At 43.3% G+C, this 23,678-nt stretch overlaps 2 protein-coding genes across 3 annotated transcripts in view; one reads left to right on the top strand and one right to left on the bottom strand.

The window, feature by feature from the left end:
• The first annotated feature begins 632 nt into the window (after positions 1–632).
• The window catches only part of tfb1m (transcription factor B1, mitochondrial), a 29,422-nt gene continuing 6,376 nt past the window's right edge, over positions 633–23,678 (top strand). For both annotated transcript variants that reach the window (XM_061794296.1, XM_061794298.1), the window contains exons 1-6: positions 633–663; positions 2,752–2,898; positions 3,408–3,559; positions 3,777–3,885; positions 4,284–4,435; positions 6,366–6,485. In XM_061794296.1, coding sequence (XP_061650280.1) covers positions 2,766–2,898; positions 3,408–3,559; positions 3,777–3,885; positions 4,284–4,435; positions 6,366–6,485 — 666 coding nt within the window. In that variant the 5' untranslated portion in view covers positions 633–663; positions 2,752–2,765. The remainder of the gene's footprint in view (positions 664–2,751; positions 2,899–3,407; positions 3,560–3,776; positions 3,886–4,283; positions 4,436–6,365; positions 6,486–23,678) is intronic.
• LOC133487551 (claudin-20) lies at positions 17,135–21,965 on the bottom strand. Its single transcript, XM_061794299.1, has 2 exons — positions 21,502–21,965; positions 17,135–20,955 (listed from the first exon to the last, which is right to left on the bottom strand). The coding sequence occupies exon 2, from the start codon at positions 20,803–20,805 to the stop codon at positions 20,080–20,082; it is 726 nt and encodes a 241-aa protein (XP_061650283.1). The 5' UTR covers positions 20,806–20,955; positions 21,502–21,965; the 3' UTR covers positions 17,135–20,079.

The following is a 23,678-nucleotide window of genomic DNA, read 5'->3' as shown; positions in this document are numbered from 1 at the left end:
AGTGACAGGCAGAACAAAAAACTACTCTACGGGAGATGTAGAGTCTTCAATTAACCTACCATGTTTTTGGGATGTGGGAGGAAAATAATTTGAAAGAAGGCTGCTGAAAATATCAATATGGAAACAGTCCGTGATAGCAAAAGCATGTGTGTGTGATTGAGAGAAGGTGTGCAAAAAACTTAATTCACTTGTTTTTTTGGAGGCGGATTTTTGTAAATGAGTTCCTGAAACGTCTGGACCCAAAAGATGATAAGCGGGCTTTGGGCCGGCAGTAGCAAGGTGGAGGAAGAAGAGTGGAGAATATGGGAAAGAACATAGTGATGGACGAGAGCAGCAGGAGGTAAGGGTTGTGAAGGTGCCAGGTTATGAAGATACTTTAAGGTGAGGAGAAGGATCTCTTATTGTTAGTATTAATGTCAGCAACGTATTCAGGTGAACGTATCTGTTTGAAAAATACACACAGCAGCGTCCCGTCCTTGACACACCGCCCTCTTCTGGCCATGAATTCTCAATACATCAACAACAAACGACCGTTGAAGGGCAAACCTCAAACCCCGCCTACGCCCATTGATTGGTAGAATTTCCGAAACTCGCAATATCATTGGATATTCTGACGTAATTGCCATGACGAACACGGAAATGTGAGGAAGAAAAGCGGCGCCGGTGAGAAGCATGGCTCATGTGCTACACTTTACTTCGTTTCGTTTCGTTGGTTGTGTAGTTTATTCCGTTTATTCGCACGCTGGCCTCAGTTTGTTGAATCCACGTTCCGCCATAATGTGCAGCCTTTGCTTGCTAATGCGGAACGAGGGAGGAGTAAACGTTAGCTACTTTTGCCAACGCCTGCCCGTCTCACAACTCATAAATCATAATATAGTAATATAGTTATGATAATTATCACAGATATGTATCTAGTTGGCGTCTATATGACCACTTTTTGATTGTTAAATTAACGCAGCTGTGTCATCCAGTTAATGTTAACAGCTGTGGCTAAATCTTTTTTTTTTTTAATACCTGATCATAGAATAGATTCATTAGTGTGTTTAAAATGTCTTAATTAGACATGGCAATAAATACAACCATTTTTGAAAAGTGTGACGGACACTGTGCGCTTATGTGGAAAGAAGTACTGTACTCAAGTCGAAGCTGTATTTTAGTACGCCACGAGATGGTGCACAAGGTCCTTAGGTGTAAATGCGTCATCTTCGATAGGACGACAGTTGGATAAGTATCAAAGTGTCCGCAAAGATGGAAACACGTACAGTCATTTTTGAGCTGGATACTGTATACTGGTAAATGAGCAAATGAATAGATATATCCGTGGGAATTATTGCAAAATGAGGAGTCGATATTAAAGATTTGTATTTGTTTGTGTGGTCGTTTTTTAAAAAAAAAATCACTCCTTTAATTGGCCACCATTGTCCCTATCACCTTGAATTTCTTGTCCAGTGCACAAGATGTCACGGTGGAGTTTTATCCATACTTTATACCAGTGGTTCTTCACCTGGGTTCGACAGAGGACACGACACACACCGCGTGTGCGTGCGTGCGTGCTTTATCCGTAAAAGCCTTTCTCCACTGCATTTTGAATGCATTGTTCATGCCGTTCAAAACGCAAGGGAGCGTCAAAATTGGCGTTTACCATTGCGGCGCTGCGCCTCGAGTTGAAATGTTTTGTTCTTTTTAAAAACTGGCTTTATTTAACAACATTCAACGATACAATTGACTTGAGTAGCATTGCTGTGTAGTCAGACAGCGCATCCAATAATAAAAAAAAAAATGTACTCTTACCAACGAACCCTTTTCGAGGATTGTAGAAATAACACAAAGAAAAAGGAAGAGACTTTGTTGTGAATTTTAACAGCGAAGTCCGGCCCTCTGATATGAGAGTGGCACTTACCAAGGGGAATGGTAACAGCAAAATTCACATTCACAGTCAATTTTCATTCAATTGAATTTTATTTTATTTTATTTATTTTTTTGGTGAAATTCATGTTTTGTTGGTTTTGTTCTTTTAACACAGTGATTTTGTGTGCAACTGATGCGTGGTTCATTTTGTGCATGACATGGATGATTGAGAATCTACACAGACAATAAAATATATACCTGTTTTGAATTTGAAATAAACCACGTTTTATTTTTCAAATTAGGAAGGGTTCCGTGCACTCCGTATGAAAGTTGCGGGGTTCCGTCCCTCCAACAAGGTTAAGAACCATTGCTTTATGCTGTAGTTTTGCTGAATGTGGAAATCTGAGTTTCTTTCAGTAAAGCACAATACAAGTTGGAGTAGGCATTTTTTGGGGGGTTGGTTCAACAAACTATTTCATCAGTGGCGGACCTGTGCTGAAATACATCACCGCAAAGTAAATAAAAACTTTGATGACCACTGACTACATCAAATTTGATTAACAGCAATTGCTTGTGTAAATACATTTCTTAAACTGTAAAGAGATTTTGTGGACACCCTGTATAGCCTGATAAAACTGCTCCACGTGCTCATGCTCAATTTGCCTTTGGTTGCATGCCAATACGCTACCAATTTGACACCAAAATGAACTGTCACAAAAAGGTGCACGTCTTAAATATTAAATAACCATTTAAGACTCATGGCAACATTCCTGTGTCGTGTCGCTATGTGATAATATGAGTGTCCATGTTACCCCTGTTGGCTTTTCCAGACATTTATGGCTCCCCAGGCATTGTAACTCAGATCAGATTTTGGCTAATCTTTTTGTCTTTTTACTTCAATAGTGTATTTAAACGGAATGGCTGCCTCCGGGAAGCTCGCATCTTTCCGCTTGCCTCCCTTGCCCACTGTCAGTGAACTGATCAAGCTGTACAACCTGCGAGCAGAGAAACAGCTATCTCAAAACTTTCTGTTGGATTTGCGGCTCACAGGTTGGTCATAATGCCACACACACTCCCTCTCCTCTTCGCACTCTATCTGCATTGCACCAATACCTGTTACCTCCTATTCCTCATTATTTTGTCTACACCAGTGCACTTGACTGCACAGCTCCACATAGCCTTGTTTCCAGAATGAAAACAGACAGGCTTTCCTGTTTGGGTCAGGTTGAGGAGATCTCCTGCTAAAGTGAATAAATAAATGAAAGCTAGTCGTCAGCTCTCGTGGATCTTAATATAGTTATATGTAATGCACTGCAGGTCAGATGTGCCCTTTTGTTATTGGGCAAGGTAAGATGAATACAGCTCATCTTCATCACACACATATTGCTACATCGCACACTATTCATCTAAATTTGGATACGCAGGACTGATGAAGCCGTATAATTGGAGCCTGTCGTGTAATTTACATGACACAGGACTTCTAGTAGCCTAAATATAATGTTATTCACTGATTGCCTGCAGAAAGGCATTAACTTGATCATCCATCTCCTTCTTTTCAGACAAACTAGTGCGGCAGGCAGGCAATTTGAACAATGCCCATGTGTGTGAAGTGGGTCCGGGTCCTGGGGGCTTGACCCGCTCTATTCTGAACGCCGGGGCAACGGACCTGCTTGTGGTGGAGAAGGATTCGCGCTTCATCCCTGGATTAAAGGTAAATGAGTCTCTTCACTCAAGCTGGCTAAATGTCATAGCACCAGCTTCTCCATGCCATTGGTTCATTGTGCACTTGCATCTGTCCTTTTTAAGCCGTGTTGACTTACCGGTTTTGCATCATTAGCCACCTGGAGAGTGACTGATGAGACTGCGTCGTTTTAATGAACGCGCTTTCATATTTCTAATTGGTGATTGTTCCAACTCTTTTTCCACAGTTGCTGTCTGAGGCTGCGCCTGGCAGGTTGAGGATTGTCCACGGTGACATTCTTACCTATAGAATGGACAGAGGATTCCCAGGAAGTATCTCTCGTCCATGGGAGGAGGGTGAGAATATTTAACTCAACAAATGTATGAGATGCTTTGAATGTCACGCTGTGTGTGTGTCAGAGGTTATTCTATGCCTCCTCCATTAAAATTTTGTGAACTGTGATACAGCAAATATGTTCTCTATGTGCGCCAACCCTACTGCAAAAGGAATGACTATTTACCCATGTTGATGCCATGGTGGGCAAGATGTAGGGTACACCCTTGTCTGGTCACCAACCAATTGCAGGTCATATATAAATATAGCTAGCTGGTATGTCACCATGCTGCGTTTATCAATGGGATAATAGGCAGTTCCAAATTGTACATTCAACTTTAGAGGTTCTGCTGTTTTAGTTTTATTTTTTGACAGCCAATAACGCGATACCAGCTAATGTGTGCGCGTGTGTGTTCCATAGATCCACCAAATCTTCACATCATAGGCAATCTTCCCTTCAGTGTTTCTACTCCTCTCATCATCAGTTGGCTGGAGAACATAGCCAAAAGGACCGGGCCTTTTGCTTATGGACGCACCCGACTCACGCTCACCTTTCAGAAGGAGGTCGCAGAGGTGTGAGACCTACATCTTGTCTGTTTGTGTGTCTGGATTTTCAATTTAATTCAAGGAGGTTGCTAACTTCTCTAGGAGCCATGTTAGAGCCAGTTAGAAACTTGTGACTGAATAAAAGTACAAGTTTCCTATGTTGACATTTGTGCAAAACATACATTTAATTTGTCAATTGTGTAAATGAATAGCTACTATATTAGGGGTCTTAGTCACTCACAATGGGCCTCATTTACTAATACTGTAAATGCGCAGAAATGTTGAGCGTCTACGCAAAGTCAGAATCATGACATGTGCGTGCCGGCCAATTTCCGTCGCACAACTGTGGATATGTTAGTGAATCAGAATTCATTCTACAACCGCAATTCCAATGAAGTTGGGACGTTGTGTTAAACATAAATAAAAACAGAATATAATGATTTGCAAATCATGTACAACCTATATTTAATTGAATACACTACAAATACAAGATATTTAATGTTCAAACTGATAAACTTTATTGTTTATAGCAAATAATCATTAACTTGGAATTTCATGGCTGCAACACGTTCCAAAAAATCTTGGACAGGGTCATGTTATTATGGACCATAGATGATGAACTCCGTCAATTCCTTGCAATTGTACATTGAGGAACATTGTCCTGAAACTGTTCGACTATTTTCTCACGCACTTGTTCACAAAGAGGTGAACCTCGCCCCATCTTTGCTTGTGAATGACTGAGCAATTCAGGGAAGCTCCTTTTATACCCAATCATGGCACCCACCTGTTCCCAATTAGCCTGTTCACCTGTGGTGGTGAACCTGTGGTTCATCTTTTTCCTAGATTCAAAAAGTTGGTATCATCGGAAATCTTGCGAAACAAAGACATTGACAACATATAATAGTCACGTTAATCATTTTTAATTAATTCAGAAGTTAAAGAGAACGTGGCACATAATGGATACAAAAAACAACACTGCATACGTTGTTAATATACATGGTAAGGAATAAATATAACACAGCAAAGAGACATTTGTAGTTGATAAAATTCATGCAATTGGTTTTGGAAGCAAAAGAAAATGTATCCGACTGGAGTATGTCACAATTCAGCCATGCCAGCAGCGATGTGTGTGTACTGTAAATTGATCAATTTACATCACCTTTGCATATGCAGAATCACAGAAAAATATAAAAATCACATTATCGTAGCGACTACAAAGAATACTGAGGCCTTGAAAAACTAAGAAATGCGAGGGCTTTGATTGCACTTCCTCGTTGTCAGCATCGGCCACGCACGTAGACATGTTAGGTGAGGAACACACATAGAATGCACATATCCTACTGTACAAGGCAGCACTTGAACCGGACCGTGGTGAAAGTGATGACGTGTCTTTTTCATGGTTATTTATGACAGTCAACCCATTAGGAAATTCCTGGTTTGAGTTATAATTTCCAAAGTTGTTGCTATTGTTTTTATGATTGACTGTGGTTCCAATACGTTGTGCATCTTGGATAAAAGATGTGCTTGTCATATTTACAATGGCTGATCCCGCATTATTTGCGCGTATGCATGGTCCGAGGATGTTCTAAATTTGTTCTCAGAGTATGAACAAAAACAAGTGGGAACATAGTGATAAATCCCAGGTTTGTGCATCAAATGTTCGTACCCACTATGTAAGCACAAATCTGTGCATGCACGTGGTTAGTAAATGAGTTATAAGTCTAATAACTAACAAAAATCAATGCAGTGCCAAAAACAAAACTATTTAAACACAGATTTTATGACTGAGTAAACATTTAGGATTTTCAGGCATGGAGTATTGTTTACCTTCCTAAATTGATCTGGTTAGTATGCTGACTTGTAAGAAATGTTGAATTAGCTCACCCTGTAACGATGTCTTACCAAAAAAATGTATCAGTGAATGCTAATGTGTTGTGGTGTTGTGTTCTCCAACCAGAGGTTGACAGCCAGCACAAAGAGCAAACAGAGGAGCCGTCTGTCCATCATGGCTCAGTATCTCTGCACCGTCCACCACCGTTTCACCATCCCTGGAAGGGCCTTCGTCCCCAAACCAGAGGTAGGGCTCGAATATTCGGTCTTCTTTGCTTTCAGTGCAGTGTCAAACCAAGCACAGCATAGTTTTATATTTTGTTACCGAGGCAGTCTTTTTAATTTCCATGGAGTCATTTAATTGCTGCCCCTTCAATAATCATCATCTGATGTGTTTGCTTAAGCGTAGAAAATCCTCTCATGCCTCCTCAGGGGGTGTTGCTGAAATAGCATTTCATCTTTCAGAACACATTTGATTTATTTTTCTATTTTCCAAAAGTTTGCTGTTTATTTCAATCTGTTGTAAAATTGTTGCTGCAAGGCCATCACTGCCAGATGGACGTGTTGTTATTATTCCATGCTTCTTCCTGGAGGCCAATTGTGGAACCTCAACATGAAATCTGTGGCCTTCTTCATCTGGACCCATGTTCCCATCACAAGTCCCTTGTCACGTCACCATCACTCATCCCTCCCTCACTCTTCTTGCTTCAAGGCTTCATTATGACTGTGTTGAATCACTTTTGTCTTCGCTCTGTCTTTGGACCATTTCTGGGATGTAATGATGCCTGGTGGGTGTTTGAGATGTGGCACCCTTGCGCTGCGCCTCGTAATGAGGCCTGAGTTCTTTTTTAGGCCCCATTTCTGCCTCTGTCTTTTAGCCTGTGTGTGGATCAGCGGAGGAAGAAAGACATTGGCGCTTACGTAACATGTGAATGCAAGATGTGTTTGCTTTATTTTCGGGGTCGGGATTTATAGTAAGACTAGAGGACGTATTAAAGAAATAAAAACCCTGCTGGAAAGACTTGAACATTCAAAATGTCAGCACTGGAGTATAGACAGTTGCATTGAGATATTTATTTTCAGATAAAAGGCCTTAAAGACTCAGGAGGTTCCTTACAACCTGATACAAATGAAACCATGTTTTTCTTAGTCCCTGAATTAAAGGATAGGTGTTAAGTTGATGTCAGGGATGGACCTTTGGTCCCTTGAAGATACTGTGGTACTTTAGAACGCACTATCGATAAATAATTAATTCCCTGTGAGGAGTAAAACGTGGCAGAGTGAATGGGACCAGGGCTGATTTTTCGTTCTCTTGGAAGAGATGGCTCGCGATGATTATTTCATCACTGTCAGCTGCCACTCGGCACGTTACTTTTACTTTTTGTGTGAATATCTAACTGCGAATTACTGGGTATCAGCATGCTGTGCTGTGTATACACACACACACGATCCATCCAAACATGATTACAGAGGGATCACACTGCACTGCAGATGATTTAGCACCTCCCACATGCCTACACAAGGCCATCTTTCCTCCTCTAAATGTTTTAATGGCCACTTGGTGGAAATGATATCATTAGGAAATATGATGGCGGTTTGATGAGCAGACCCCCTGGTGCTGCTGCCTGATAAAAGTTTGCGGAGCTCAGAGAGTGTTAATGGTGATATGTAAGCCCTGGACATTATATGGACTCCAGGCCATGATACCTACAGGGAGTGAAAATAGAGAGTTTGTCCTCCTTTTGAGCTTTCGCAGCGTCCACTCTTGTAGGGAATTTTAGTATGTTTGTTGGAAATTCTGTCCAGAAGAGCACTGGTGAGGGCAGAGGTCACCGATGGATGACCGGGCCTGGCCGACAATCTCTGTTGTAGTTCAGCTCAGAGGTGTTTGATGAGGATTAGGTTGCGGTTCTGTTCTTTGTTCACATCAAACTCATCCAGGCATGCCGTTTTGTACCCTGCTTGTGCACTGGGGCACAGTAATGCTGGAACACAAAAGTTTCTTCCTCTGTTCACACGGAATTCTCCAAAATGTCCTTGTAAATGAAGAAATAAGATTCCAATTAAACTTAGGGATCTAATTAATTAATTAATTCGTAACGCAGGACCTTTTTCTATTGGTACTGCATTTTTCTTGTAGTCTACTATGGTTAATCTGCATTATTTACCCATTAAGATCAAATTGTGGTAGTACAGTGCAACTGATTAATCCATGTGCAGCCTATCAATGAGATGTTTATTTTGAATCTTCCTATTTGATGCTGTTTTTAAACTCTTATCTATTACCTCAGTAAAGCCTAGAGGTACAGTATTTTTCTGTCAATATTTTTCTCATTTCACTAGTTTTTCTTCCAGTGAAATCTTAAAATGACCTCATCGGTTGCAGTTTGCTGGTTACTTGACTGTAGGTAACCTTTTTCCTTATTAATAAATTGCAAATGTCCGACATTATGTTGAGGGAGGAAAATTATTAAACTAGTGCAATGGCTTGAACACAATGGATATTTTAGGCAATGAAAATCATTTAGTTGGACAAATAACATTTTCTCTCATGAAAATGACTTGTTTTTAAAAGGTTTGGAGCAGGAAATATGTTGCTCCTGGTGTGTGGAGCTTGTAGAGGGAAGCAGTATGCAAAACAGTGGCCCATTGCTTACTAAGCAAAACATTTCAGTTTACTCATGAGGATTATTTTTTCAACAGTTATGGTATATGCACTGTTTAATGCCTTGCAGTTTCAACAAGACTTCAAGCAAAGTAATGTCTTTAAACTGGAATATGCACATGCACTCAAATTACTGTAAAATACGGGCCTTCTTAATTGAACACACATCTAAGACAGTACACTCGCAGAAGCCATGGCTCTGTTGTATGAATGGCAAAAGGCAGATACCCAGGTTTTATTCATTGTACCTTCTGCCATCTAATGGACAAGCATTTCATAATTCTGTCTGCCATTATACGCTATTTGTCATTAACAAATAATAATTTTTGGACAAATTAAGTGAAATTCGATAATGAGAGTTTCTCATGGGTGCCACAGCACTCTTGTTGGGAGTCACTGCTATGAGGGAACCAAGATGTGAAAATAACTATAGTACATACTATATGTTCATATCTCAGCAAGTCCTGCTTGATATAAAATAAAGCAAAACAAATTCATTCCATATAATAAGATTTTTACATGACAAAGTTGGACTTTAAAAAAATTAGACCATTTTGGTTTTTGACTTCTGAAAAATATTTTTGTATATATTTCAATGTTTTTATTGAATATATGATACATATTTAGTGGTAACTGTGGATAAGCCAACAACAACAACAACAAATCACACGTCATGTATGTATAGCCAATTCTACTGTTATAAAATGGTAACATCTACTTCATTGAGTGTGCAAATGTGTTTGTGTGTACCACACACCTATCGCCAGTAAATCGGCTCACTGGTCTAATTGTTAGCATTATCGCTTTGCTTCTGAAGCTGTGGGCTCACCAATTGTGTTAATGAAGAGGGATTTGCTCAAATTGGTACACAAGAGGGATTTCTTTTTGTGTGCTCTTGGCATACCTGAACCTTAGTCTCACGGTTCTGCTGTGAGTTGCCGCTCTCCTTAGCAGGTATGTTGAATAATTTATACTATCTGGAAATAACAGTACTTAATTTACCTTTGCAATCAAACCCAAATAAGATTCAATATGGGAGCTGTATAAAAACTATTTTGGTTCCGTAATTGAAAATAATGGCTTTCAATGCTCACTGTTTCTCTCTGCTCCATTCTGTTGCCAGTGGCAATTCTCAGCCAGTAGCAGGTGTGACACTATACATTTGGCAATTGACATTTTTGGAAGTGGTTTAATGTTGTGCACTTGCACGAAAAAAGCAGTGAACCTTCCTAGCATCCAATAAAAGGTTGGAGGAGGGGCCGTGGCGCTGGACAGTAAACAATGTATAAGGAAGGGTTTGTTGAATCCACTTTGCATGAGTGACTGTTGTTGCCACTACTGACATGGGGGAATGTGTGATAGTCGTCCTATTTGATTTGCCCGCCTTGTTCGCCTTCCTCCAGCTGCTTGTGTCTTATTGAGTGACTGAGATTGTCCTTGAGGGTTTCGGGGAGTCACGATTGGATGCTTTGATGGCGTTGACCCTAGCGGCATACACCCGAGGCACATCACACCTGAGTCCCATACACTCCCCCTTCCTGCTTTTTCTTTTTAGTCACACTCCTTTGGTACATTCCCACACAGCCTTATCTTTGATTCGCCTCAGTTCGCCCTCTGGGTTCTGTGCTGGCCATTTGTGCATTTGTGTCCGCTTCGCTTCTTTTTTGGCAACCATTTTAGCTGTGGTAATGCAAATGTAATGAAGCTTCCGAAGGGTGGGGAATGTCTGATTTTTCAACTTCATCACTTTAAATATATCAATAAAGAACTGTTTACACATAATTGTACCATTTTGCTTTATCATGGCCCATTTTGGCCAAATGAAATCCATCAAAGCTACAATTTTGAATTCCTTGTAATACTAGATTGACTCGTACAATTTGTGTTAAACGGGTTTCATTTCAGACTCAACACTGACTCAATTGTTGCACTTTGGCTCAATTTTTGTTTTTAATGTTTTGTAGCAGTTTGCGTCATTTATCAATTTTTGGGCAAGGGAGCATGTCATATTCTTAGTTTCCGAGGCGTTCGATGGCTTGCTGTACGCTAATGGACCAAATAAATGATGCAATTCTGATCTTCAGAGGTGGAGATACACTCTGCTGACCATGAAGAAGAATCCCATTTTAATTTAAGAAGTGGGAGTTACCGCTGCTGGCTGTAGTAAGACCATATTATTTGATATGTATGAAAAACGGTGGTACTGGGCATATATAAAAATGTCTTTTTTGAGGTTGTTTTCCAACCTGTGCATTGTGCAAACACACTCCAATTTGAAAGGTTAAAAAAAATAAAACAATTGATATTTTATACTCACAACAAGAACTGATGTTAGTTAAAAACCTAATGCAGTCAAAAAAAAAAAAAGCAAAATACATAAATCTTTGAAATTATAGCCTATGGGCCATGATTTACCAAAGGTTTGCACGTGTAAAGACAGGTGCACACATGGATTGTGATTGCTCACACAAACAGATATGAAAGCTGATCCACTAACTGTGTGCACCAAGGATCGCATCTGCCAAATAAGTAATATTGCCGTGCAGTTCATTTTGCGCGTACTGGGACCAGTGTATGCTAATTGATGAATTCAGCACACGCAATGTAATTGATCAAACCTGAGGCGAATTGTGATAGCTGATTTTGTGTCTTTAAATACACACAGCGGTGTCAGCGTAGCTCAGGCAAAATAAGAAGCAGCGAGGATCACTTTTCCACTTGTATAAACTAGGGATGCGCCGGTACCAGTGTTTTCAGACAGCACAGGTACAAGTACTTAGATTTGAGTACACGCTTACCATGTACCAAGTAAAATATAGCCTGTAACACAAGGTAATTCAGTTACAAAACAAAATGGTTAGCAGGACAGCTGAAGTGATACCGTATCACACCGTCGTTAACGTCTCTCGACGTGCCGCACCGCAGCACGTTGCCCAGCCCGTCATGACCTCCTCCATCTCTACTTCACGATGGGAGCGTGACTGGCTCGGGCCAGTGCCGAGCAGCAGGGAGCAGAGCTCGAGAAACTGGATGCTTGCCAGATGGCGCCAAGTTTCTAGAGCTCTAGTGTTGTAATCTGTGTTTAACTTAAAAGTATCGATACACGGCTGACATAGCTCTTACTCTACCTGTCTGGAAGGCAGCATCCCTACTGTAAAAAATTTTTTAAATGCCAGAACAATTTATTGTTTATTGTGACATTTATTGAGCAATGCTGTTTTGGAGTTTCTGATTGATCAAAGGGCCTGGAGCCAGTCACAAGAAGGAGTCATGCCAAAATCACCTATGACAAAACTTCTTTCAACTTTGCTTGCATCAGGGTAATTTCAATCAGTGCCTTGTGGCGATTGGTGCTGGCTGCTCCCAGAGCACTTTTTAAGATGTGCTGTCCCCGCGCATCTATAGGCAATTACCAACTTTTTCATGTGGGCGTCAATTACTAATGTATTTACGCTATTTGCGGCAGGGCTCGGTCCCTATCCCCTGCAAATAGCGAAGGTTCACTGTACTGCCACAGTATATACACAGTACACGCACACAGTGTGCGTGTGTGTGTGTGTCTGCTGCTTTTGTAATCATAGTAATTTCTCATTTATATTCTGGTCATGGGTCAAGGGAGACCCATCAGATCATCATTACCTTCCACATCCAGCCATCCAGATTCATCGCCACGGCATCTTTACATAGAAATGAGCTAATTGGCAAAGAATGCAGCTGTGTTCACGAGCAGAATGTGTTTCAAAGTCCACTTCAGACTGCGACAAGCAGCCCTATAAGTCATGCAGTAGATGCTTCATCACAGGCAACATGCCTCCATAAAGCCCCAGGAGGGCTCCACAGTTCCCCAGCAATTGCATCATTTGCGAACATTTTGAAATGCACACTGGTAAAGGTAGAACAAAAAGATGCAGGAAAAACAGCTTGGTAACTATTAGCTGTCTTTTTCAAAAGCTGCATTTAAAGGTCATTACACTGCAAATGTGGCCTTGTTCTACCATTTTGCGGACGGTGCACTGCCACTGTCATTCACAGCCATCCATAATCCTGAATTCTTTCCACGCCACCCTTCTGTCCTAAAAAAGATATGAATGTGCCGCCACAAAGCAGAGAGCGGATTTCACATTCGTTTACAACTATTAGTTCTTAATCGTTTGAACATTACTGCTTGATATGTTAAACTTTGTGAGACCTTAAATCCTTAAAATTGTTACAGTCTGACATTTGTAACCTGTAGCCTCCTTGCACTGTAACCCCAAGTTGTAGGGTAATTGTGAGAAAACACAACCAGGAAATCTTTCAAAGGCACAGGCATTTTGTGTAATTAGGGTTGACACAGTAATTTGTAGCGTTAAGAACAAATAACAATCGTTGACCCTTTTGAAAAACAAATATTTTTTAATTCATTTGATTACATTTTAGATGAACTAAACATTTGCTCGTTACAAGTGTCTCAGGAAAATGACCCACACAGCTAAGCCTCATTTGCAGAATCAGCCAAAAGGCTGTTTCATTACAAGATGGATCTGATTAGAGAGCGAGGCCGACCTCCAACAGATGGTCGCATGTGTGGGCCGCTCGTCAGCCCGGTCTTGAGTAATGGTTGCATCGCATGGCTCAAGCCAGCTAGCTGAGCCTCGCGGGAGGAAAGCCCTACAGATGTTGGCCTTGTACACAGTCATCAGCTAAGACCGCAGGCCAGATGAGCTGAGCCTAAATTAAATTTGTTAATGCTGCATTGAACATCCATTAGAGCTGGTGACTGTCCAGGGAGGATGCAGATGCATGCAGCTCTGTTATATTTTGGTTCTCCTCCCACCTATGCCCTTAGCTTGTGTTCCAAGTATCAAAGTAGTATCATCTCTCAAATTTGGGATAGTGAACTAATGTAGTGGCAGACACCGTGATGGATACCTTTCCTGTGACCTGAGGTGGCGCAGCCCTGGCTTCAACAGCAAGAGCTCAAATTTATTCAGCGGGGCTGCACGGTTTTCTCACCTCCTACCGTGCACAAGCTCCACGGCCACCGCAATTCATCCCAGCCTCCTCCTGCCTCGTAAAGCGGGTCAAACGCGGTATCAAGAGGATCGGGGAAAGTTATTTTCATGGACCCGTGCCAGCGCATTAAACGCCTGAGGGTTTGCTCTTGCTACAAGGTAAAAAAAATATATATATACTGTTCTCCTCCTCCAACCGTATCACCTTAAACAGAATGCAGCGGTTGGCAAAATTGTGCTTTGATGTTGGATTTAAACAGTCGATGTTCTAAACCACAGTTGTGCTGGTATCGTACGACTTGCTAACTACATACACACTGCACATGTGCGCGGTAAGACAGTGACCTCATATGTACTGTATGTTTGCACGAATGTAGTTGCATAACACCACCTTAATATCGCTATGGGAGAAACCTGATTTGCTAGTTGTTTCAGATTAAGATGGGCTCCTTTCACACCACAGCCAAACTGTGTTTGGAACCAGGGGTTTTCAGTTCGATGTCTGTATTCATCCCTAAACAAAACAAATCCCAACCAGGGGCAAAAGCAAACACATGTTCAATTCAAACAAACTGAGGGGTGCTGGTGAGAGAGAAAACGTCCTACAGTTTGATGACTTTTACCTTACAAATATCTATTCCACTTTTTAGCTTCCTCCTGTTAGTCGACCAACTGCAATGGTACGGTACCTGAAAGGTAAAGCCTGCTGTACACTAATTGGTTGAAAGAGAGAAACACAGACAACACCCACAAGATTTGTACTTAATTATGTGGATAATGTCAACATACAGCATTGTTCTTTTTGTTGAATGAATAACACCAGCAAGCCTACTCTAGGAAAATGTGAAGCTGATCTGGATTTACCATTGCAAACCATACCCTGTTAAACCAAACTGCTTGGTGGAAACATGGCTAAAGTAAAGCAAATTTGACTGCGCTCAATTAGTAGGCCAAGAGGATTTGCTGGTGGGGTTTTGTGCCCACACACAGAAAATGTAGCCAGCTTCACACTGATATGAAGTATTATAACAGCAAAAAAAAAGACATCAATCTATAAGCTATTAACTTGAATGTTCCTATTTAAACTTAATGTACTGTGATTTCATGATTTAGTCTTGGTGGGAACAACTGTGAAAGTGAATGTGTCAATTTTGCATTGTTCAGAAAATGTTCAGCAGCCCGCGTGTGTCGCTACTTGGTCATGTTGCGCTGGTCTCACTACTACAAGTTGTTGTTGTTGTGACTTTCTGCTTGTCCCATCAGGGGTTGCCACAGCGAGTCACTTGCGTGATTTGTGTGGCATAGTGGTCCTTCATAATTCCATTTCATGTCCTGCACTCTAATCATAACACATCTACAGATACTTATTTTTTTATTCATTTAGCCTTGCCTGGCCACCAAATCCTCCCAACCTCGCGTCTCGCCCCGTATTCAAGGGCCTCCTTTTGAACTGTCACAGTGTGTTGTTTTCTTACACGTAGTCCCTTTGTCATCCCCATGGCTTTTACTGCCTTCCTCAGCAGTTTATCGTGCTGCCAAGGTCACTGCCATGGTTCCCCGGCTTTGCATGTGCGCTGGGACCACGAGTAGCTCCAAACAAAGGAAGGTCATTCTCATTCTCCCCCACCTCCACGCCCCTCTCTCTCAGCATCGATAAGAACATTATATCTCGAGTATGATCATTCACAAGCATAACGGCTGTCCAAAACAGTGAGCGGCACATTAAGCTCAGTGACACACAAAGGCCATTTACTGTAGCTTTCTACTGCATTTCGGCCATTGCGCTGACAGGAAATGGACACGCGGATGTCTCAGCCCAGCCAGCATGAATGGTGGTAGTGTGCCGTCTGTGCCTCATTATCCCCTACTCTTTCCGTTTCTCCACATTATCGCAAAGGTTATTTGTAGATCAAGAAGGCAAATAAAGATATGTGCAAATGTGATGTGGGGGGTATGTTCAAAAGAAAGGGCCCATGTAAGATTAACCCCTGCTTGGAAGTGTCGAGCGCTCACCGCCCCCACGTTTAAGTTCATGTTTGGATATGTCATTGTGGCAACTCAAGGTGGGAGTCTTTGATGGAGAATGTAGGTTAAATACACCGAGGAGCAGCTCTGATTAGTGTTTTCCCCATGAGAGGAGCAGCTATTTGAGTTGCACTCTTTTTGCATAACCACGAGGAGTGGGAGAATGTGAGAGAAGCGTGAATATTCCATGTTTGTTTCAGGAATTTCCTCTCAGTTTGATGCTGGTCAAACTGCGATCAGTTGTATTAAAGCGCCAACCCTGAATTTCTGTATGATAAATGCTCCGTGTGAAGTGGAACAGAGACCGATTTCAGTGAAACAACATCTTCACTCTCAGCATTCATACGTGCAAGGTTGCATGTTTTCGTATTCATTTCACATCTCTGCAATGTTTCTGATTTCTATACCATCAATACTTAAGTACATGGCTTACCTCCCGCTTCCCCATTAGGTAAATGATAGCATTCCAACGTCATATTTTGTTCTTTATGAGTCCGAATTTAACCTGTCTACTAAAATAGCAGGACACTACAGTAACAGTCATCTTAAGTTGTAGGGGCACCACTTATTTGGAATTGTTAGTGAGTTGTTGACTTATGTTTTCTTATTTATATTTTATATGGAATGCTGCTGATTGCAGAAACTGACTGTTTGCCCTGTGATTGACTGGCGACCAGTCCAGTGTGTACCTCGCCTCAGCTGGGATAGGCTCCAGCTCATCCGTGACCCCGATAAGGACAAGCGATACAGATCGCGGATGGATGAAAGTCCAAATGTAGTTGAACTTGACCCAAGCATATTTTCTTCCTACCATCTAATTATGGTTTAAAATATATTTTGTCGTAAAAAACACATTTATAAAACACTAATAAAGTGCTTTAAAAATGCGAAATGAATCTCTCTCTACTTCCCTATAACTCCATGGAAGGTTATTATTCATGCTGTCATCTCAGTGCGGAAACGCTTGGGTGCGACATTCTGAGTAGAATTCCTTTTTCAAAACCCATTTGCACATGGCGATGTATTATGGATGCATACAGTCAAACCAATGTCGCTGCTCCCCAGGGTGCTGCGCTGTGTAAGAGCAGCCTGGCCGGCCGGCTGCGCTCGGCACAGTCTGTACCATCCCACAATCTGTACATTTGGCAGGACGGGTGACTGCCGTCTTCATGCTCGTTAGCCACACATGTAACATATACCCAGAAGGCATGACGCTTTCATAAAATAGTTTTATTAGTAGAAAATAGAATTACTTGCACAAGCACATTGAGACGACTGTTTCGGAACTTGTGAGCTGCTCATCATCACAAATATGCTCTGGCAAAGTAAGAAGTGCTAAAGCGTCCACAAAAATAAGCTGCGGTTTATCAAAAAAGATAAATCAATATATTGGTACAGTTTCTATGCACATTTGTAACTCTTTAAATTCTTAGGACCACGTTGCACTCGGGCCATTTCTAAGCTAATGAAATTGCGTGCTGATATCAAGCTGCACAGACACACAAAAAAGAGGAACCTCTAGCTCGTAACTCCCTGCTGGAGCGGTCAGACGTCATTGCCTTTTTTTCTTCCAGAGTGCCACTTGTGTTGTGTTTGTACTGGTGCAGGGAGCTTGAAATGCTCAACCATTTGAAACAAACTACTCTCAAAATAGTAACACAAAAAAGGTGCATTGGAGTACTCTTCTTATAAAGAAGATATGGTATGATCATGGTATTGTATCTTCTATTGGAACAATCTAAGGAAATTCTAAGTCCCTCAGCATAAACAAACACGTTGATACTTGTGTACAGCTGTACAGCTGCCACAGACCCTTGAATACTCCTGAATGAAAATATGTATTTAGAAAATACCACACTCATGTCCTCCCTACACTCATGCTTAGTGAATCTCTCTGTGCTTTGGGAAATCAGGAATAAAGAGGATTTGAAATAACCCTCGAAAGCCGCCCTGGACTGCACACAAGCATCTAGTTGACTTGAAACTGAGTCTGGCAGAATAAATCCATAAAGCATTCGCTAATGTACAATTCACGTACAAACAACACATTATAAAAATAAAGATAAAGGATTCCGGATAGTAATAAAATGTCATCATGAGACTACAGTATTTGGCACATTCTTGAAACGCAAAAACGTCAGTATTAGTTGATGACATGACACATTCTTAGCGCTTTTGTTTATTGCATTGGTTCTGGTGCCTGGGCACGGAGTTATTGTCAGCAGGCCAGTTCTGTTGGAGATGCTGGGGCAAGATGGCGTAGAAACCTGGTCCCGGAGGGCTGCCAGGACTGGAGATGATGCCCACGGTGACGCCTCGCGGTGCGCCGGCATCGACCTGCAGGTGGCGAGCGTGGCTTAGCCATCTGCTCGCTCCACAGAAAGCTGTGTGTTTATGAGAGAGAAGGAGGGATCTGTGCGGTCCTATGCATCGCTGCCAAAGCCTGTCTCAATTATAATTCCAATGTTTCTCCACTCCTGCTTTAGAAAACAGTACACGCACAGTGGGACATGGATGTGTGAAGGCGCAACAGTGCCCCTGACATTTGAGTCGGTGAGCGTATGTATGTATGTATGTGTGTGTGTGTGTGTGTTAGGTCACGCTTTTAACGTATCAGAGTTCTGCTATCACATCCATGTGACGAATGACGGAAGCAGGACAGAGAAAGTGTGTGTATGTGCATGTGTGTTGCTGGGGGGGTTGCAGTCAAGTGGCTCCTATTTAAGACATTGAGACCTTGTGCAGGTGCAGTCTCAATGCTGACAAGCTTGGAAAACAAGTCACATATGGAGAATGACTCAAACCTTTTTTAGCTGCCCGCCACATAGTCAGCCAGTCGAACGAGACTTGAGACTTCACGTTTGCCTCTATACCACTCTTACCACGAAATGTGTCTGAGCAAAAAAATAAATAAATGGCTAAACAATTAAACATGGATGCTGCCTCTTCTTACTGGCTAATAAAGGGGATTAGACTAAGTTGTGTACGCAGAGGCTCTGATCGAAGCTTATGGAACAATGGGACGCAGCAAAAAAAAAAAAGATGTCCTACCACAAACAAATCACTTGGCTGACAAGCACCAGCCCTCAGACAATAATTTGGTTTCCATGGTAGCATGGAGGAGGATGGTAGGGGTGAAAACAGATGCAAAAACCAGCATGTGTGTGTCTCTTTACTGTGTCTGTAAGGACACACACAAGTATGTGAAGGAGTGGGGGAGTGCATGTCTAATGAGGCGCTGGTGTGTGTGTGTGTGTGTGTGTCCCAGCAATGGTTACATTGGCCAGAATTGGCAGTTTAGCGACGGGGTGTTTTCAGGAGGGCAATATGATAACGACCGCACTCCCACATGGTCCGCTCATGCATTCAATCTCTCTTTGGTGTTCGTTTCTCTCCATCTCGCTCACATTTGCACCTGCCGAGAGGAGGAGAGCAGGCATCTGTTTGTCTGCATTTGCTCAAATCCTGCCCAGCAGCCCACGTCTCCACCTCTTTGAACACTTAGCACACGCTAATGTCTCTACAGCTTTTTCAGGCACAGGCATATTGTGTGACTATGTCTCAGACTTCGACCGAACATCCCGCTGTATTAAAACACAAGACAGGCGCCACACAGAGCATGCTTAGCGGCAAGACATCAAAGTCACTGGAACAGCAAACAAAAATATGGCCATTTACGAAAGGACGTCCACCTACTGCGTTTGTTGTCAATTGAGAGAGCTCCAAAAGATTGTAAATAGCAGCTAACTGATTGCTTTTGTGTTTTCTTTTCTTTCGATTCAAACCTTGGGCGAGGGGGGGAAAAAAAAAAATCCTTCCTATTTGCTTAATCCACTCCCCAAGGAACCCTCTCGGTGATTTACTGATGAAGGATGTCTTGCTTTTGGTTAGCGGTTCCCTTCAATTGTGCAGCACCTCATCTGTGCTCCTGACGACTTCAATCTGTTTGTTCCAAGGTGCAGCTCAGGGATTACCCCCGATGCTTGTGCTTGCAAAAACAGAAGAAAGACAGGCGCAAGACACGAAAGCAGGAGATAGTTATTCTCCCTCTCATATTTTCCCACCTGTGTGGAGCACAGCCTTCTCTTCAAGCATAAGCTGTGATCGTCCACTCCTCCCCCTCGCCTGTAAGCTTGCGGATACACAACACTGCCTTCCTACACATAGTCCTGCAGGCTGTAGCCAGTCTTATTGTCTAGCGGGGAGAGAGAACAATACTGGTGCTGGAGCTCCTGTTGTTGGAGCAGCTGTTGCTGCTGTTGCTGCAGTAGCAATTTGTCAGGCGGGGGGAGCAGGACCAGGTCCTGGGGGCCGTGCCTCTTCCCCGAGCAGGACATGCAGAAGATGGAGCCCCCCATTAGGAGGAACCCGGCGGAAACGAAGGCCACGTACACGGCACCCCCGGGCTCGAACTTATTGCTCTCGGGCACAGTGGAGTCCAAGAAGTTGGTGATGACCTCGTTGGTAAACCAGGAAGCAGGCACCAGACACAGAAATCCAGCTGCGACGAAACACCCGCCGCTGGCGATGGCCGCGTGCCGCTTGGAACGCCGGCCCCCTCCCCAGCGTGTGCACTTCAGTCCCAGGGATGCCAGGCAGAGGCCCATGGCTGCCAGTACGCAGCACAACACCATGGTGGTGCGCGCAGTCTGCAGGTACGCGGGGAGTGAAAGCACGGAATATTTCAGTGTGCAGCTGAACATTCCCGTGCTGTACCATGTGCAGTCCATCCACAGTCCCTGCATCTGGGAGATGGCCGTGATGATGTTGGAGCCCACGTCGGCGCTCACCTTCCAGTTGGGCAGCAGAGTGGCCACCATGGCACCCATGATGCCCAACAGCGCCAGCACAAATCCAAATATCTGCATGCCTGTGGACGCCATGCTCCGTTCGCAAGCCTACGTCGACGTCCTCGCCAGGTAACATTCGCTGACCGGCACTCGCCGCGGCCGTGCCTCTCCCCTGCCTTGGACGCCAAGCGGCTGCCAGTCAAACCCTTGCTTCTTCAGCTCCTCGGCTGCAGCTCCACTGGTCTGGAGGAGGGAGACACAAATGAGAGAAGGGACAGAGTGGCTGCCTTGGCACTGCCTCCTCTCTCCCCTCATTCAGCTCGCACAGACGCACTTTACTGGCTGGAAACAAAGGACGAGCAATAAGAGCTGACTGTGCCTGACCCTAGGTAAGCCAAAGGGATGTATTGTGCATGTGTGCATTTTCTATGTCCTCTCCTCTCCTGTGCCTTACACAGTGCTGATACTGGAGAGGGAGACATGACATTGTGCTGTTTGCAATGCTCAGCGGCTATGTAGATGGAAAGCTGCAGTGCCCTTACCTTAATACTCATTCAATGTCTTTAACAGCACTTAGCTTTTCGTACTTTTTACCGACAGTCAGTTTCTAAAAGCAAAAAAAGCATTCCGTTCGCATAAGTAATATAACAATAAATACACAAGTCACTGCTAACTTTCTCAGTCTCCTGATTCCGGCATTACATCTTTTTTTAGTCAAATTAGGTTAATTGTCTTGTGTCCCAAATGGGGAAGTGATCGCTTTCTTTTGCTGAAACGATCGCGTCTTACCCTGGCTGCCGCTGACGCGTCACGTTGTTCGCGATGATTCCGGCAAACACATATACACGCGCTGCACGCTGAATGACGACAGGCTGTCGAGGAGGGGACGACGTGGACAATTCAGCCCGGGCCGCAGCTCCGTTCGAGACGTCCATCTCCTTAGCAACAGCGGAGGAGAGCACACCCCAGCCTGACGGACCACACAGGCTGGACCGGAGCCTGCTGGGGAGGGGGGGGGGAAGAGCCGCGGTGCTCTGGCGCTCTCTCTATTCTCGATCACCCCCACCACCCCACAAACCCGCCCCCTCTCCTCTCTCTCCTTCTTGTGTGTTGTGTGTGCGTCTGTCAGTGTGAAATATGTGTGTGTGTGTGTCCGTGCAGCTTGTCAACAACTCTCAATCAAACGCGCACATGCGCAAGATCTACTAACTTAGTTTGCAAGTTTAACATTTTCCGAAATCTAATCACTCCCTTATAAGTTATTCATATATTTATTGCGCTGGAATATTACAATTAATGCAACATACAGCTTCACCTTGTTTGCTATACCTGAACTATAAAACGATTCTACACCTGTATTGAAGCCCAAATGGCGTGCATTTAAATAAAAGAACTCATGTTTATTTTCATTGTGGCGCATGGAAACTCCAACACAGATAGAAGCAAACCTACTTTAGGGAATCGTCTTCATCAGGGATCAGTTAGTGGGCGACTTGACCTCCCAGCTGCTTCCTGGTACGTCTCTGCTTTTCTCTTCTTTTCAGTAGAGGCATACAACAGGGGAGGGTGTGACAAGAACATTCGGGATTGCTGAGTGACAAAGAGGACAAATTGAGGGTCCACGCAAACATGACCAATAGACTGATGCCATATGGCATGCAGATGTGTTTTCTTGGTATTGTGCTTCATGGCCATATCAGCAAAAGCAGTTCTCCAACTCCTCTCAAGCTGCAGCCTGCAAGCTATTCCTTTCAGATCAGTTCCTAGGAATTGATCTGTTCATCTATCGATTTTTTTTTTTTTTTTTTGGTATGGCCCAATCCTCTCTTCAGTTCCCCTGAAGAGACTAAATATTCAATCTGAATTATGCTTAGATGGTGCAAATCGCATTGCCTCAAATATGTTGTGTTAGTTCTGCGCTACCGCGGCTCCCGGAAAAAGAATCTTTGCGCTTTTCTGCAGGCGCAGACGTACGTGACCTGTCTCCTTGGAACTGATGAGAGCCTAAGTGCTGATACTGGTGTTGCTCTATGGGGAATATGATAAATAAATAAATAGGTTCGAAAAGGAAGGCGGGTGAAGGTGCAAAGAGAGAGAGAGAGAGAGAGAGAGCAAAATGCATTGAACATACAGTGGGGTGGTGCAGATGTGTGAAGATTTCACAGGCTTTTAAAAGTCTTTCTTTATCACCTCACAGCAAAGCTCTCCATCCAGTCTTCCTGCAGCACAGCCTGACCAGTCACGCTATTGCATGACCCGCATGAGGGTCTTTTATCGTTCAATTAGCATTTCCTTGTGTAATTGGTTTCCTCGCTCGTCTCGGAAAGACAGTTCGTTCAGAGCAAAGGAGCAACGGCGTTATGTTATGTGAGCGGAGCCTTGTAGCACGGCCTGGCCAAAAATGTGACTCTGACATTTTGCCAGTTGCAAAAGTTGCACTCCTTAACTGGCAAGAAGGACTCGGAGAGGTTTGAATAGTCCGTGGAAAGTAGTTACCTGTGATGAACAACTTTGGACAGATTTTTTGAGAGATTGTGTGAGGAAAGCAGTTCTCAAAGGAGCTGATTCGGTCTGTTGTCCTCGTGCACGCCGTGGGCCATTCCATGGGAACTACGCCGGGTGCCTGCTCAGGAAGCCGAAGCCCTCAAGCAACATCAGACTTGTATATTAGGCGACTTCGACTGCTGCCTTTTTGTGCTTATGTGTGGGTTGTCTTCTCAAGGTGTCTTCATGATTCATCGAAGTCTTGGTTTTCGGTTGCAACACCTCGGCGAGCTGTTCTCCCACGTATTCTCTCCTGTCTTCCTGTAAATAGCTTCGCAGCTTTTCCTCCCCCTTCCTTTTTCTTAATGCCACTCATTATGTAAGCGCAAGTGTTGGTGGTGCAGGTTCCAAGGTGCCTTGCGCCCCTGGGCCTCTGCCATCCCATTTCCGTTAGACGGATGTGACAAATTACAGCTCGCTCA

The sequence above is a fragment of the Phyllopteryx taeniolatus genome, chromosome 13 (assembly GCF_024500385.1).
Source record: "Phyllopteryx taeniolatus isolate TA_2022b chromosome 13, UOR_Ptae_1.2, whole genome shotgun sequence".
Classification (NCBI taxonomy): domain Eukaryota; kingdom Metazoa; phylum Chordata; class Actinopteri; order Syngnathiformes; family Syngnathidae; genus Phyllopteryx; species Phyllopteryx taeniolatus.
Note: the sequence above shows the minus strand (reverse complement) of the source record. Positions and strands in the feature narration are given on the sequence as shown.